Here is a 13,672-nt window from a genome sequence, read left to right as displayed (position 1 = left end):
AGTCCTAGTGGTCCCTGGTCAAAAAAAGGTTGGGAACCACTGCCCTAAAATGACAAAATACCAGGATATTGGGAGGCTCTTTCTCCGTGGGAGAAAGATTTTTACAACAGCCCTCCTTTCAGGTTTTCCCAGAGATGGCCTTGCCACGTTTTTGTTTTGAAGCTTTCTGTTCCCAGAGTTTCTGACAAATGTTTGCCTGTGAAGTCTTGTGTATTTTAACACCTTCCCCCAATCTAGCAGACAGATTGCTGCCGGACCAAATGTCTGTTCCCTCCTCAAACAATTACAAGCATCCTGGTGTGTTTTCTTTTGGGCAAACTAGCTCCTAGCCTGCAATTTCCTTTAAGATCAGAGGCTCTAATTGGAACTGGGGGCAGCTAAAAAGTCAGGTCTTCGTGTGGCTATAGGTTATAATATTAAGATATGTGGTTATTTTTAACCCAAACTCATTTAATATAAACTAATATATTTAAGATGAACTAATGTTCAATACAAAAAAATTCTCGCGACAGCTGTTCCCATTCGTCCGCTGTTATAATCTCATTAAGGTTTTCCGTTTAATTTTCCATTTAAATTCCATTCCGTTTAAATTCCATTTAATTTGACATGATTTTATTTGTTCGTCGTCAACAGCAGCCGGCAGATTTTACCTAAAAGGTGATCTGTCGGCATAGTTGCTGTTGTTAATTAATGACATACATAATACAATTAAAAACCATTTCTGTTAGGTCTGCCTGACATACCTTAATGCAAAATTCTCAAGATCTCAACAATATTCAAGACAGTTCCAGGCGCTTGACAACAGCAATTATGCTTTAAGAGTATTTATAGTATTTATTATATTTATGTAGGAGCTTGGTCTCCCGATAATTGAACAGTGTGCTGATGAAGCCGCCAACGCGGCGGTGAAAACGTTAACTTAATCCGGACTGCGTTTCAATCCGTTTTTGATCAATTCTACCGTCTTCTCCATGAATGTCTACGTATGAAGTTGTTTTGGACTCTTAATTACGTTTAAGAAGGCGTTATTGAAGACTCCTTGGGAGCTACGTATATATTTCTTTCTCCTTGTACATATAGTGATGTCTGTTGTTTTGTTTCACTTTTGCACGTTGTTTCATTTGCACTAAATTGTGATTGCATTCTCTGAGTTGTTTTTGGTACCACCTGGAGGTTGGCAACCCTCGCAAATTTCTCCTTGGAGTGCTGATTCTATGACCTTAGGCAGCTCATGAGAAGGAGGGCATCTTGGACATCTTCTGGGCATGGAGTAGGGGTCACTGGGGGTGTGGGGGGGAAGTAGTTGTGAATTTCCTGCATTGTGCCAGGGGTTGGACTAGATGACCTTTGGGATCCCTTCCAACTCTGTGATTCTTTGCACGCCCCCCCCCCTCTTTCCTGCGCGCAGGAAAGGAGGACCACGATCTCTTGCGCGCTCCGCGGGGCAGGGACCCCTTTTGATATGTATAACTAACAGCCGGGGGGAAGGAAGGAAGGAAGGAAGAGTCCACCCGGGCGCTGTCTCTTTAAGGCGGCGCGGGAGAGGAGCCCGGCGCGCAGGCGCAGAGAGGGCCCCCCCCGGAAGCGCCAGTGGATACTCAACGTTCTGAGTTGGAACGTCGGGAGGGCGGCCGCGCCTCCTGATTGGTCGGCCGGCCGGGCTCGGCGTTCGACGCTGTCGCAGCTGCTGCGCTCCGCCCGCAGATCGCCGGGGTCGCCCTGGTTGCTGTCCGGGCCGGGATCCTGGGGCTGGGAGCGGTGAGTGCGAATCCTGCGGCTGGGGAACGGGGGTGGGTCGATTCCAAAGGTCAGGAGCCAAGGGCGAATGGGGGGGGGGAGGGAATTATACAGACATACATATATGTAGACATGTGTGTGCTTGTATGCATCATACAGTTGGAAGGGACCCCCCAGGGTCATCTAGTCCAACCCCCTGCACAATGCGGGACATGCACAACTGCCTTCCCCCCACCTCCAGTGACCCCTGCTCCATGCCCAGGAGATGGCCACAAAATGTGTAAATCTGTGTATGATTGTATTCATTCATTCATTTTATTTCCTTCTAATGGAGGGGCGGACGGGAGGGAGAGATGTGCGGTGGTCCCACCCCACCCCAAGTAACCAAAGGGACTGGGGAGGGGGCTGTGGGGAGAAACGAAGTGCAAAGGCCGCCGTTGTGTGTTAGAAAAGGTGGTGCCTTAAAGCGCCTGGTCCTGCGATGTTTACTCTTTAAGGAGGGGCTGTGGCTCAGTGGTAGAGCAACTGTTTGGCCTGTAGAAGGTCCCAGGTTCAATCCCCGGCACCTCCAGTTAAAGGGACCAGGCAAGGAGGTGATGTGAAAAGACCTCTTCCTGCCACCCTGGAGAGCTGCTGCCAGTCTAAGTAGACAATACTGACTTTTTAAATATTTTTTTTATTTTTCAAGTTAATTCAAATTCAGTTACAAATATCCATTAACATATTGTGTAATCTAATAAGTTCTATCTTGTCATTTAACAAACGTATATATGTTTGCCTTCCCCTCTCTGTCCATTTATTATCATTGTTACTCTCTTTGTATTTATTGTCTAATTCTTTATAATAAGTCACCTGTGTCTTTATCATATATATCTAGTTGACTTTTGTCACCTCTTAATTATCTCAGCCTCTGAATTAGACCAAAACATATCCCTTGATATCACAATTAAATTCATTCATACAATATCTTGTCCATGCCTCCCATTCTACCACAAATTCAATGTCTTCTTTTTGATTTATTAATGCTTTAAGTTTTGCCATTTCAGCTAGTTCCATCATTTTATCTATCCAATCGGTCTTATCAGGTATCTCCGGCGTTTTCCATTTCTTGGCGTAGACCAATCTAGCAGCGGTAGTGGCATGACAATACTGACTTTGATGGACCGAGGATCTGATTCAGTATATGGCAGATTCATGCGTTCATGTGAACTGGGTTCGTTTCCCCACTCCTACACATGAAGCCATCTGAGTGTCCTTGTGCTAGTCTGTTTTCTTGGAGCTCTCTCAGCCCCACCTACCTCACAGGGTGTGTTGTGGGGAGGGGAAGGGAAGGTGATTGTAAGCCGGTTTGATTCTTCCTTAAGTGGTAGAGAAAGTCGGCATATATAAACCAACCTTCTTCTGTGCACCCCCAGTTAAAGAGGTGTGGGGGCTTACAGAGGGTTTATTTCCTTACTTCGTTTACACCCCACCTTTCTCTCCAAAGAGGACCTAAACCCGTTTACATCTTCTCCTCTCCTCCGTTTTATCTTCACAACCTCCCTGTGAGGTAGGCTAGGCTCAGTGTGTGTGACTGGTCCAAGGTCACCCGGCAAGCGTCTCTGGCCAAGTGGAAATTCGAACCTGGCTCTCCCAGATCCTTGTTTAACCCTCTAACCACACCACCCTGGTTGTGCATGGGGGAGGCAGCTTGGAAATGCGCTGCAAACACTGCATTTTCCTAGTGGTGTGTCTACTGTGTTGTGGATTTGCAGACAACCACACTGTGGCTAAGGCTTGTGTGGGGGTGTGTGCGCGCGCATGCACAATGGGTTGAGTTTCTGTGAAAGAAACGCTGTCTGCTCATTCAGAGAGCCTTCTACTACAGCATCGAACAGCAGCTGTGAAAATGGATTCTGGGTTCGAATTCCAGGATATTGTGTACCTATTCTAAACTGCTCTTTTGAATCATGATCCCTAGAATAGAAGGGGAAGAACAGATTGGCTTACATATGTTGTTAGGCTTCAAAATATTAACTGGGAAACCGATTCCTCTGCAGGTTTGCTTGGGCTGGCCAGGACAGATTTAGGGTGTGTTATTATATCTATATTAACTAGATAAAATAAGATACTTATAAAGTAACTGAGTAGAGGGGGATTATACTGTTAGCAAAAGTATATACAATTTAATTTTGGACAGAAGAGAGTGAAGGGGAAGTCAATTATTCTTTTTTTATTTTTTTAGATTAACAATATAAAATAAAATCTATAAAAATTTCTAAAGTATTAATGGAAACTGATTTATGATGTATAAAATGAGAAAACAATAAAAACTTTAAAAAAAAGATTTAGGGTGTGTTGCAGTGTGTCTAGTGGAATAGGAAAACTGGGGCCTTGGAGAATACTTAATTTATTTTCTTTCTTTATTTTAAACATTTGTTAGCTGCCTTTCCACCTCAAGGCAGCTTAACAATGTAAATAAAAAAGTAGTAATAAAAAAAAACATTAAAAGACCACCATTTAAAATCTCTGATTAGGACTGCCAATAAATAAAAAGCTAAATGAGTCAAATGCGGTCCCAAATAAAGCTGTCTTCAGCTGCCTCCTGGAGATCGAAAGTGAAGGGCCCGGGCACACCTCCCCTAGGAGGTTTTTCGATGATCGTGGGGCTGCCACCAAAAAGGCCCTGTCTCCTGTGCCCACCAGGCAAGCTTCTTTGATTGATGGGGCAGTCAGGAGGTCCTTTCCCTGTGATCTTGATACCCGGGCAGAAACGTGTGCAAGAAGATGGTCCCTTAGATATCCTGGTCCCCACGTGGGGCTTTATTTTATTATTTCAACGTATAGCCCAGCCTCCCTGGCCAAGACCGGGCTTACTGAACTCTGTGAGAATGACATCTGAATAAACATGCTTAAGGTGGCACTGTAAAAGTTGCTCAGGAAACCCACACCGAGTCCTCGTGTCGGGCTGGATTAGTGCTTTCTCTGTTCCCATAACGACGCGGCTGCCAAGTAGGATTGGGAGTTGTGACTCACGAATGCCAACTCTGGTGGGCGAGGAACACAGGAAGGGGAAAGGCACGTTTCCCCATATGGAACTGCCTTTCCCCGGTGCACGGAAAATGCTCTGGAAACTCGCGTGTGAGATCAGCTGACCACCTTTGGCTTTTCAAACACAAGTGACCCAAATATGGCCCTTCGGACTACCAGCCAGTGTGGTGTGATGGTTAAGAGCGCTGGACTCTAATCTGGTGAACCGGGCTGGTTTCCCCACTCCAAAGTTTTACAAAATAGTATTAACAACAAAGGTTGCAAAACATGTATTACGGCATACAAAAGTGTTGATCGTATAACACAAACCCACAACAGCGACAGGCTTGCCGGCTCGTATCCCATTTCGATATCCTTCTTCGGACTGTAACTGTAGCTATCATCAGAAATGGAGTAATTATCCTTTACGACACATAAGTAATATGAGACAATGAAGCCATCAATTCAATTGACGCGTGTAGTGTAGACGGCTACTATTGTGGTTTTGTGTTATATTATCAACACTTTTGCTTTTTGCGTTCGCTCATTATTTGTATACTGTAATACATGTTTTGCAATTTATTTGAACCTTTGTTGTTATTACTATTTTGTAAAACTTTGGAATAGCTACAAGTTATTCGATAAACGCCGTGTAACCACTGGCACTTTGCACATTTTTTCCTGTCTTTTATCAGAGGTTTCCCCACTCCTCCAGATTAAGCCTGCTGGGTGACCTTGGGCTATTCACAGCTCTCTCCGAACTCTCTCAGCCCCACCTACCTCACAGGGTGCCTGTTGTGGGGAGAGGAAGGGAAGGCGATTGTAAGCCGGTTTGATTCTCCTCCTCTCCAGATTGATTTCTTAACTGCTTCCTTTGGGCATCGGCTGATTCTTACTTTTTTTTTTTTTTTAAGGTTGACCATGGAGGCCTTTCCCCCCAAGCAGGGGAAGAGAAGTGATGGCACTGGGCTGGCCAGCGTGGTGGATTTCCTTCTGGCCAACGCGAGGGTTGTCTTGGGCGTCAGTGGAGCCGCCGTGTTGGCGCTGGCGACGCTCGCTGTGAAGCGGGTGAGACTCTTCTTGCTTCTCCCAGGGGGAGGGCTGCAGGTAGCGCCGCGCTTGAACGTGCACTGGTTACATTTCAGAGGGGATCCTTCCCGTTGGGTAGCCGTCCTTTTACTGGGGGGGATCTCTTAATTGCAAACCGTAGAATAGGTCTGCATTGTTTGTTCCCATAGGGATTTGTGAGATCGCGAAGCCAGCGCCGTGTAGTTGTTAAGAGCGGTGGAGTTTGATCTGGAGAACCAGGTTTGATTCCCCCCTCCTCCACATGAGCGGCGGACGCTAATCTGGTGAACTGGATTTGTTTTCCCACTCCTACACATGAAGCCAGCTGGGTGACCTTGGACTAGTCACACTCTCTCAGCCCCACCTACCTCACAGGGTGTCTGTTGTGGGGAGGGGAAGGTGATTGTAAGCCGGTTTGATTCTTCCTTAAGTGGTAGAGAAAGTCGGCATATAAAAACCAGCTCTTCTTCTTCTTCTTCTTCTGTTTGCGGCTGTCTGGGACTGCAGAAATTGGGCCGGAGGGGCAGGGTTGTTCCTTGGCCGTGCTGCGGGTTGCTGTGCCTGGCACGGATATGGCATTTATTTTGGAAGATGGAAAATCATGTAGGCCTGCAATGTAGAAGAAAAATCTGCTGCAGAAAGTCATATTTCCAGTCTCCTTGTGTGGACTTTCTGGAGCAATCTAGAAGAGGGGCGACAGTTTGTTGGTAGAGGAATCCTGTTAAAGGCAGATATGCAGAGAAATCTCTCTCTGCCTGAGATCCTGGAGAGCCGCTGCCAGTCAGAGCAGACAAGACTGACCTTGACAGAACGATGGCCTGGCCTGGGTAAAGTCTAAAGGTGCTACAAGCCAGTAGACTATAAGCCAGGGGTCCCCAGCGTGGTGCCTGCCAAGACCTTTCCTGGTGCCTGCTAAGTGTTTTTAGAAAATGGAAGGGGGCCAGGTGGAGGTTTTGCCCAGTAAGGCTTTTGTTTGGCCATGCAGATTTTTAACAACGTTGCTTTGGCAGCAGCTGCCACCACAGCACAAGGATCTTCTGTTGTGTAAGTGAAGGTAAGCCGCGGCAGCCATTTTAAGGCTGGCTCCACCTCCTATTACGAGCATTTTGTGGCTGCACCCACCACACTGTGTCATTTCCAAAGGTGCCTGCAGGCTCATAAGAACATTAGAAAGGCCCTGCTGGATCAGACCAAGGTCCATCAAGCCCAGCAGTCTGTTCACACAGTGGCCAACCAGGTGCCTCCAGGAAACCCACAAGCAAGACGACTGCAGCAGCATTTATCCTGCCTGCGTTCCACAGCACCTATCATAATAGGCATGCTCCTCTGGTACTGGAGAGAATAGGTATGCATCTTGACATACCTATAGGTATCCATTTTGATAAGTAGCCATGGATAGCCCTCTCCTCCATGAACACGTCAACTCCCCTCTTCAAGCCTTTCAAGTTGGCAGCCGTCACCCCATCTTGGGGCAGGGAGTTCCACAATTTAACTATGTCTTGTGTGAAGAAGTACTTCCTTTTATCTTCCCTTAACCGCCTTCTTTCCAAGCTAAACAGCCAGTTCTATATGGGCAACAGCGCTACAAGCCAGTGGACACAATAAGGTTACCCACCGACCTTGTATGACCACAGCTGGCTTGTTTTGTTGGTTTCCTTGGGAGCCAATGCCCATTTGGGAATTCTACATTTATTTTTATCCTGTGTGCTAAAAGTTGATGGTGAACTGCTGAAAGAACTGGGCGGAAAGCCCCGGACGCATCACACTCGTTGTTAATCTCTCTGGATCGTAGCCCAGGTATAGATTTCTATTCTGGGCTCGGGAGCAGTGCTAACTTAGGGGGGTTTCTTGTTCCCACAGCTCATCGACCGAGCCACCAGCCCGCCAGATGATGATGACGACGTGAAGGCCAAGCAGAAGTCCCTCGAGGAGAGCTGGCAGGAACTCAGTTTGATCCAGACGGTGCCGAAACCTCAGCTTGCATTAAAACAGGACAAGTCCGAGGAGCCGCTGCTCGTGCCGGTTGCGAGGGGGCCTGCCGAAGGTGAGGCTGGACAAGATTGCCACTGCTCCAGGGTGTAGTGGTTCGAGCATCTGATGAGGAACTAGAAGACCTGGGTTTGATTCCCCGCTCTACCATGGAAGCTTGCTGACTGGCCTTGGGTCAATCACTCTCAGCCTAACCTGCCTCGCAAGGGTGGTCGTTGTGAGGCTAAAATGGAGGAGGAGGGGGAAAGAACAATGTTGTAAGCCAGGTTGTGGAGAAAAGTGGGGTATAAATAGCGAAGTAATATTTATTTTCTTGCTTTGATACTGGTTCTGAGCATGACCCATTCCATTAGGAATGGTGGGGCCGTAGCTCAGTGGTAGAGCCTCTACTTAGCATGCAGAAGGTCCCAGGTTCAATCCCCGGCATCTCCAGGTGAAAGGACTAGGTGGTAGGTGATGTGAAAGACCTCTGCCTGAGACCCTGGAGAGCTGCTGTTGGGCTGAGTAGGCAATACTGACCTTGATGGACCAAGGGCCTGATTCAGTATAAGGCAACATCATGTATGTTCATGAGTGCCCTTCCGCATTCCCATAGCTTCCTCCATGTTCAGAGGCAGTCTGCCTCATGAAACCAGGGGCAAGGTCTTCAGGGCGAGGTCTTCAGGGCCTTGTAGGGTATTTGGCTGCCTGCTGTTAGAATCATGGTGTGGGGCTGCGGTTCAGCGGTAGAATCTCCTCTCGCAAGGACACGATTCCGTCCTTGGCATCTTCCTCAAGAGCGTGGAAAGCCGCTGCCGGTCAGAGCTGACAGCCTGACTCGGCGCAAAGAAACTTCACATGACTAGATGGACCTTAGTTCTGACGGAGCACAGAGTGTCCTTCTTGCATTCTTACGCCGACGCAAATTGCGGATTTCCTTGTTAATTTTGCTTTCTCCTTCACAGAGCCTGTGGATGTCATCCCACTCTCAGAGATGCTTCCAGTGGAACCAAAGACCCACCTGTGCCTCACGCTTCAGGAGAAGCTCCTTGTGTACTACCGCAATCATGTCTCCAAGACCGAGGCCAAAAAGATCCTGGGGAAACACCTGTCGGAGGACATCTGTGCCGAGCTGCAGAACTTCCTAAAAAACAAGTACTCCGAACTGCCCTTCGGCAATGCGTTCCTTAGCGGTTACCTCTGCGATGGACTCGTCGGCGGAGGAATCCTGGAGGTCGACTTCATGCTTCCCTTGATCCTCGAACCCGATCTTTGGGCCCCGATCCCGGGGGAGCAGACGGTGGTGAACGACCCCCGCTTCTGGATGATCAAGCGGACCGGCCTGGAGTATTTCCCACGAGGGAACAGCCCCTGGGATAGATTCATCGTGGGTGGGTATCTCTCCTCCAACGCCATCAGCAAAAGTCTCTGGAAGGTGTTGGAGACCTCTGTCAACTGGCTGGCCGTCGGGAGCATGCTGGAATGCGTGGTCCGGCCCGTCATGGCTCCCAAGGAGCTCAAACTTGAAGTCAGGCACGAGCAGATCCACCTGGACATAGCCCTCTGCCCGATGATAAAAGCCGGAGATAGAACCCTTCTGGCCGCCTCCTTCGAGGAACCGGTTGAGAACCTCTGGCGGCAGAGCTTCTACACCGCGGAGGTCTCCAGCCTGAAAGAGCTGGATGCCAGAGATTCCGGCATCCGGCAATGTTGTCTTCACCTCTTGAAGGCTGTCTGTGAAATCCACCCTTCCTGGCACAAGCTGACCAGCAGCCATTTCATTCACGTCCTCCTCCACCTGAGCGAAACGAAATCCGATTGGTCAGAGGCAGCCCTGGCCGATCGGTTCCAGCAGGTGCTCGAAGAACTGCTTCGATACCTGGAGGAGGGTTCTCTCTTGTGCTATTTTGACCGCCGCATCAACCTTCTGGGGCACCTGAATGTGGAGGAAATCGACGAGGTCGGCTACACGTTGTACGCGGCTTTAGCGGAACCCGATCTTTGGAATGGGCTCGGTTTATAAACGTCTCGGAGGGAGACGCCTGCACTTGTTATCCACTTTGGGGGCTGGACAGCTGGGAAAGATCCTCTTTCCGCTGGGGTGGTTCTTTGCACGTAACAAAGAAAAGAAAACATACGGACTGTTGAAGAAATAAATGCGTAGGCTGTTGGAGGAAAACGACCCAAAGTACAACCCAAAGTATAAGCGTGTCTTCTCTCCTCGCTGAGTCATTTCTTGCCGCTGTTGATCGATTCTATCTGGCCCTGATTTTATTCAGTTTGGGTCAGTGGGGGAACTACGGCAGCAGGCCGTCTTTACCATACAACCCAGAAATCCTACCTGGACTGGATACTTAAGGTTTTTTTACTGAATACGTGTGGATTCAGACAATCCTCCGAATCCGGGAGGTCAGCACAAAGCCACCACACCTTGGGGATTGCCCCGGAGATGGAGAAAATGAATCTCTGCAGAATTAAGAAACTATCCCTTGTGCCATTATAGTTAGCAACATATTTTAGTAGTGCGTGGCAAGAAATCAGGAGCTTGGAGGGGCATTACGAATCTGTTTTGCTTGTGGTGGGCTGGCCTCAGATCAGAGCAGAAGCCCATCTTGTAGGAATGAAATTGGGACCTTGATTTGTGTCGTCTGTCAATCATACTTTACTAGCGGTCAGGATAAGTGCCAAAGGGTGGGGTGGGGGTTATAGACTAGTTCTTGATCGATTTTTTGGGAGGAATGAGAAAGGGCTGGCTGTCTTGGCCGTACGTGATTGTTCATCAAGGTCTGTAGTGCTATTTAAAGCTTCCTTTAAAGTGCTTTTCATTGTAGACAAAATTGAGTTATCTGCCTTATATGATTTTCCTCCCTGTGCCTCTTTTAGTGTTAGGCTCATTGGCACATAAACAGACTCCCTCTCGACCAATAAAGACTATTTTGTATTGATGCAACTGGACGCAATACAAGACTGCAGTTTATATTCTACCTTGGATGAAACTATGAAAGGTGTCCCAAAGTCCCTTTCTCTTGATATACAAATTTCAGATTTTTCCCCCCAGCCAGAGATATTACTAAGCCTACTTTGCATTGGCATAAAAGGAGAACCACAGGAAAGAGAAGATGCAGAATATTGTTGTCTCTCTCCCTCCCCGCCACTTCCCTGGAAGTCTTGCTTAAGCTTCCGATGCCACCGGCGTTCGAGGTAGTCGAAACGCAAGCACAGCTCACTTTGTGGGGAAGTTGTCCCTGCTGTAATTTTCCTGTGAAACTCTGGCTAGACTAGAGTCACCTTTTACCACTATCTTATAAAAGACCTTTTGAAAAAAGTAGTCTAAAAATGTTAAAACCTTGTCTGAGGAAATAGCTATACAACGATGGGGCAAATTTACCTTGATGTGCAATTTTTTTTGGCAAACTTAATAATAGATCAAACAGGAAGTGGTTAATAGGGCAAAAAAAAAAAGATAATACAAATTCCAATTATGGGACAATGAAGCGTCTTTCTTTCTCTCCCCCCATTGCCGAATTTGTGTTCTAAGTGCTGTCATCCAGTTCTTTGTAAAACAAGTTTTGTGCTTATTGAAGTAAAAAAATCTTGGGACCTTCACGTAATTATGGCCTAAGTCTCGTCCTTTGTAAGGGTGTTCGGGGTGAAATATTCAGGAAGAGAAGCCTTCAGTTCTGTATTTTGTGTCTTACAAGCTAGTGTATGAAGAAATTGTTTCTAGATGGCCGATTGAGGTTCACGATATACTATACATTTCAAGTGCTGGAGGTTTTTTAAAAAAATGCATTTTATTGGCAAGACCCTACCTATGGGAGAAATTAGGCTTTGTAATGGAACGTGAACGTGAATCTATAGCAGATGGGAAATAATTCACATCTTAATATTGTGGTCCCCAGCCTCTTTGAGCCCGCGGGCACCTTTGGAATTGTGGCAGTGTGGTGGGCACAGCTGCGAAATGGCTGCCACAGGAGGTGGAGCCAGCCACAAAATAGCTGCCACAGCTTACCTTCAATCATACAAAAAAAGCTCCTTGGGCTGTGGTGGCAGCTGCTGTCAAAACTTTTTTTTAAAAATCTGCACAGCCAGACAGGTGTTTTGCTGGAGAAAAGCCCCATCTACTTTCTAAAAACAAGTGGCGGGAACCATGTTGGGGACCCCCGTCTTAATGCAATTCTCAAGTGCTGGAAGGGTGTAGAAAAATGTGGATACGTGTCTTGTCACAAACAAGAAGAGGAATTGGTTTTTATATGCCGACTTTCACTACCACTTAAGGAAAATCAAACCGGCCTACAACCGCTTTCCCTTCCCCTCCCCACTACAGACACCTTTGTGAGGTAGGTGGGGCTGAGAGTTCAGAGAACTGTGACTTGCCCAAGGTCACCCAGCTGGCTTCATGTGGAGGAGTGGGGAATCTAACCTGGTTGATCAGATTAGCGTCTGCCGCTCATGTGGAAGAGTGGAGAATTCAAACCTACTTCTCCAGACTAGAGGCCACCCACCAAACCACCGCTCTTAACCACTACACCGCGCTTGCTCTCCTTCCCAGAACTGTGATATTATGAGCTTCCTGCTACTATTGCAACATACCTAGGTTTCTACCAGTGAAAAACAGCACAGGAAGAGAGGCGGGGGAGCTCTATTGATTAGTAAGAAGAGGAACGGGGGGGAAAAGGAACTCTTTGCTGCTCAGAAAGAGAAAGAATGGAGGTGGTGATAACAGGGCTCAGAGCCACAAAGGATAACTTTAAAAACAAGCAGGCAGGCTTGTGGTAAAAGTTCAGAAACCATGACATACTCGGAAGGGTGTTTCAAATTCTTCCGTTCCTAAAATAGAGATCTACGAAGGCAGAAGCCAAGCTTCAGGATAGAATTCGCAGAGTTCCAGCTACTGTCGCCACGACAAAGGGTGCATCGAAGTATCACACGTACTCAAAAGCTTTGGGCGAAAATTAGTTTAATAAAAAGGGCGAACCGGTTCTTAACAGGTAGCAGCTTCCTCTGGTGAAGCAGAAGGGCATTTGCTAAAGCATGGTTTGGGGGAAATGACACGCACTGCAAACAATGCGTTTACTCCTCGGATAAAACAGCTGAGGCCAGTTGGTCGGAGTGAAAGGAGTCTGTATCCAGCAAGAAGATGATTAATTACCCCTGTTTGATAAAAGGGACTGCTGAATTCTGTACCTGGCATTTTCAAGAAAGCTTTTTTTTTTTTAATTTCAAGAGTTTTAAAATGGAGTTTTCCAAGGCAACATCATTCTTACAGCTCGTGCGGCCATTATAGAAATAACTTACAGAGGGGGCATCGATAAATCGAGGCAAAGATTTACAGGTCACACCCGCATGTGTCCCCCAGCAAAGAACTATAAACCGTGGTCTTTCCTTCTGGGGTTTCAGCCTCTACTTTCCTTGGAGGTATATATGCACAACATAAAACTGTCATCATCGTCCCCCCATATATTTTCAAGTATGCAGTGCAAGAGTTTCATGTTATCTTTGAGAGCATTAGAATTCTGTTTTGGGAGGAAATGTCTGCAGCTTCTTAACAAATCACGTTTGTGCCCCCCCCCCCCCCCGTACAAGAAAGAAATGGAGCTGCTTTGCCCTTTATGCTTTGGGGGGCACAAAAGCATACAGTTAAAATGAAAAACAGGAGAATGGTAAGCCGTACCAGGGAGGGAGGCAGAGGAAGGGCTTCCTAACATCCCAAATCCAGTCCTGCTTTCAAATCCACTAGGGGAAACAAACAGCGTTTTATTGGTGCAGCTGGCTTTTAAAAGGCGTATCTGACCTTTCGCCTGCATTCTCAAAGAGTTTCACATATCTGCAAACATTCCAGCCATGTGCCGTCGTCTTGTACGGCACGGATCCTCTTTCTCGCTGTGTC

The 13,672-nt window shown here is 47.2% G+C and overlaps 1 protein-coding gene across 1 annotated transcript; it reads left to right on the top strand.

The window, feature by feature from the left end:
* The first annotated feature begins 5,667 nt into the window (after positions 1-5,667).
* On the top strand, positions 5,668-9,805 carry MIEF2 (mitochondrial elongation factor 2). The gene is made up of 3 exons (XM_056866421.1): positions 5,668-5,814; positions 7,675-7,858; positions 8,748-9,805. The coding sequence occupies exons 1-3, from the start codon at positions 5,668-5,670 to the stop codon at positions 9,803-9,805; spliced, it is 1,389 nt and encodes a 462-aa protein (XP_056722399.1).
* The last annotated feature ends 3,867 nt before the right edge of the window (positions 9,806-13,672 follow it).

Source organism: Euleptes europaea, chromosome 21 (genome assembly GCF_029931775.1).
Source record: "Euleptes europaea isolate rEulEur1 chromosome 21, rEulEur1.hap1, whole genome shotgun sequence".
Lineage (NCBI taxonomy): Eukaryota > Metazoa > Chordata > Lepidosauria > Squamata > Sphaerodactylidae > Euleptes > Euleptes europaea.
The sequence above is the reverse complement of the archived record's forward strand: the minus strand, read 5'-3'. Positions and strand labels throughout refer to the sequence as shown.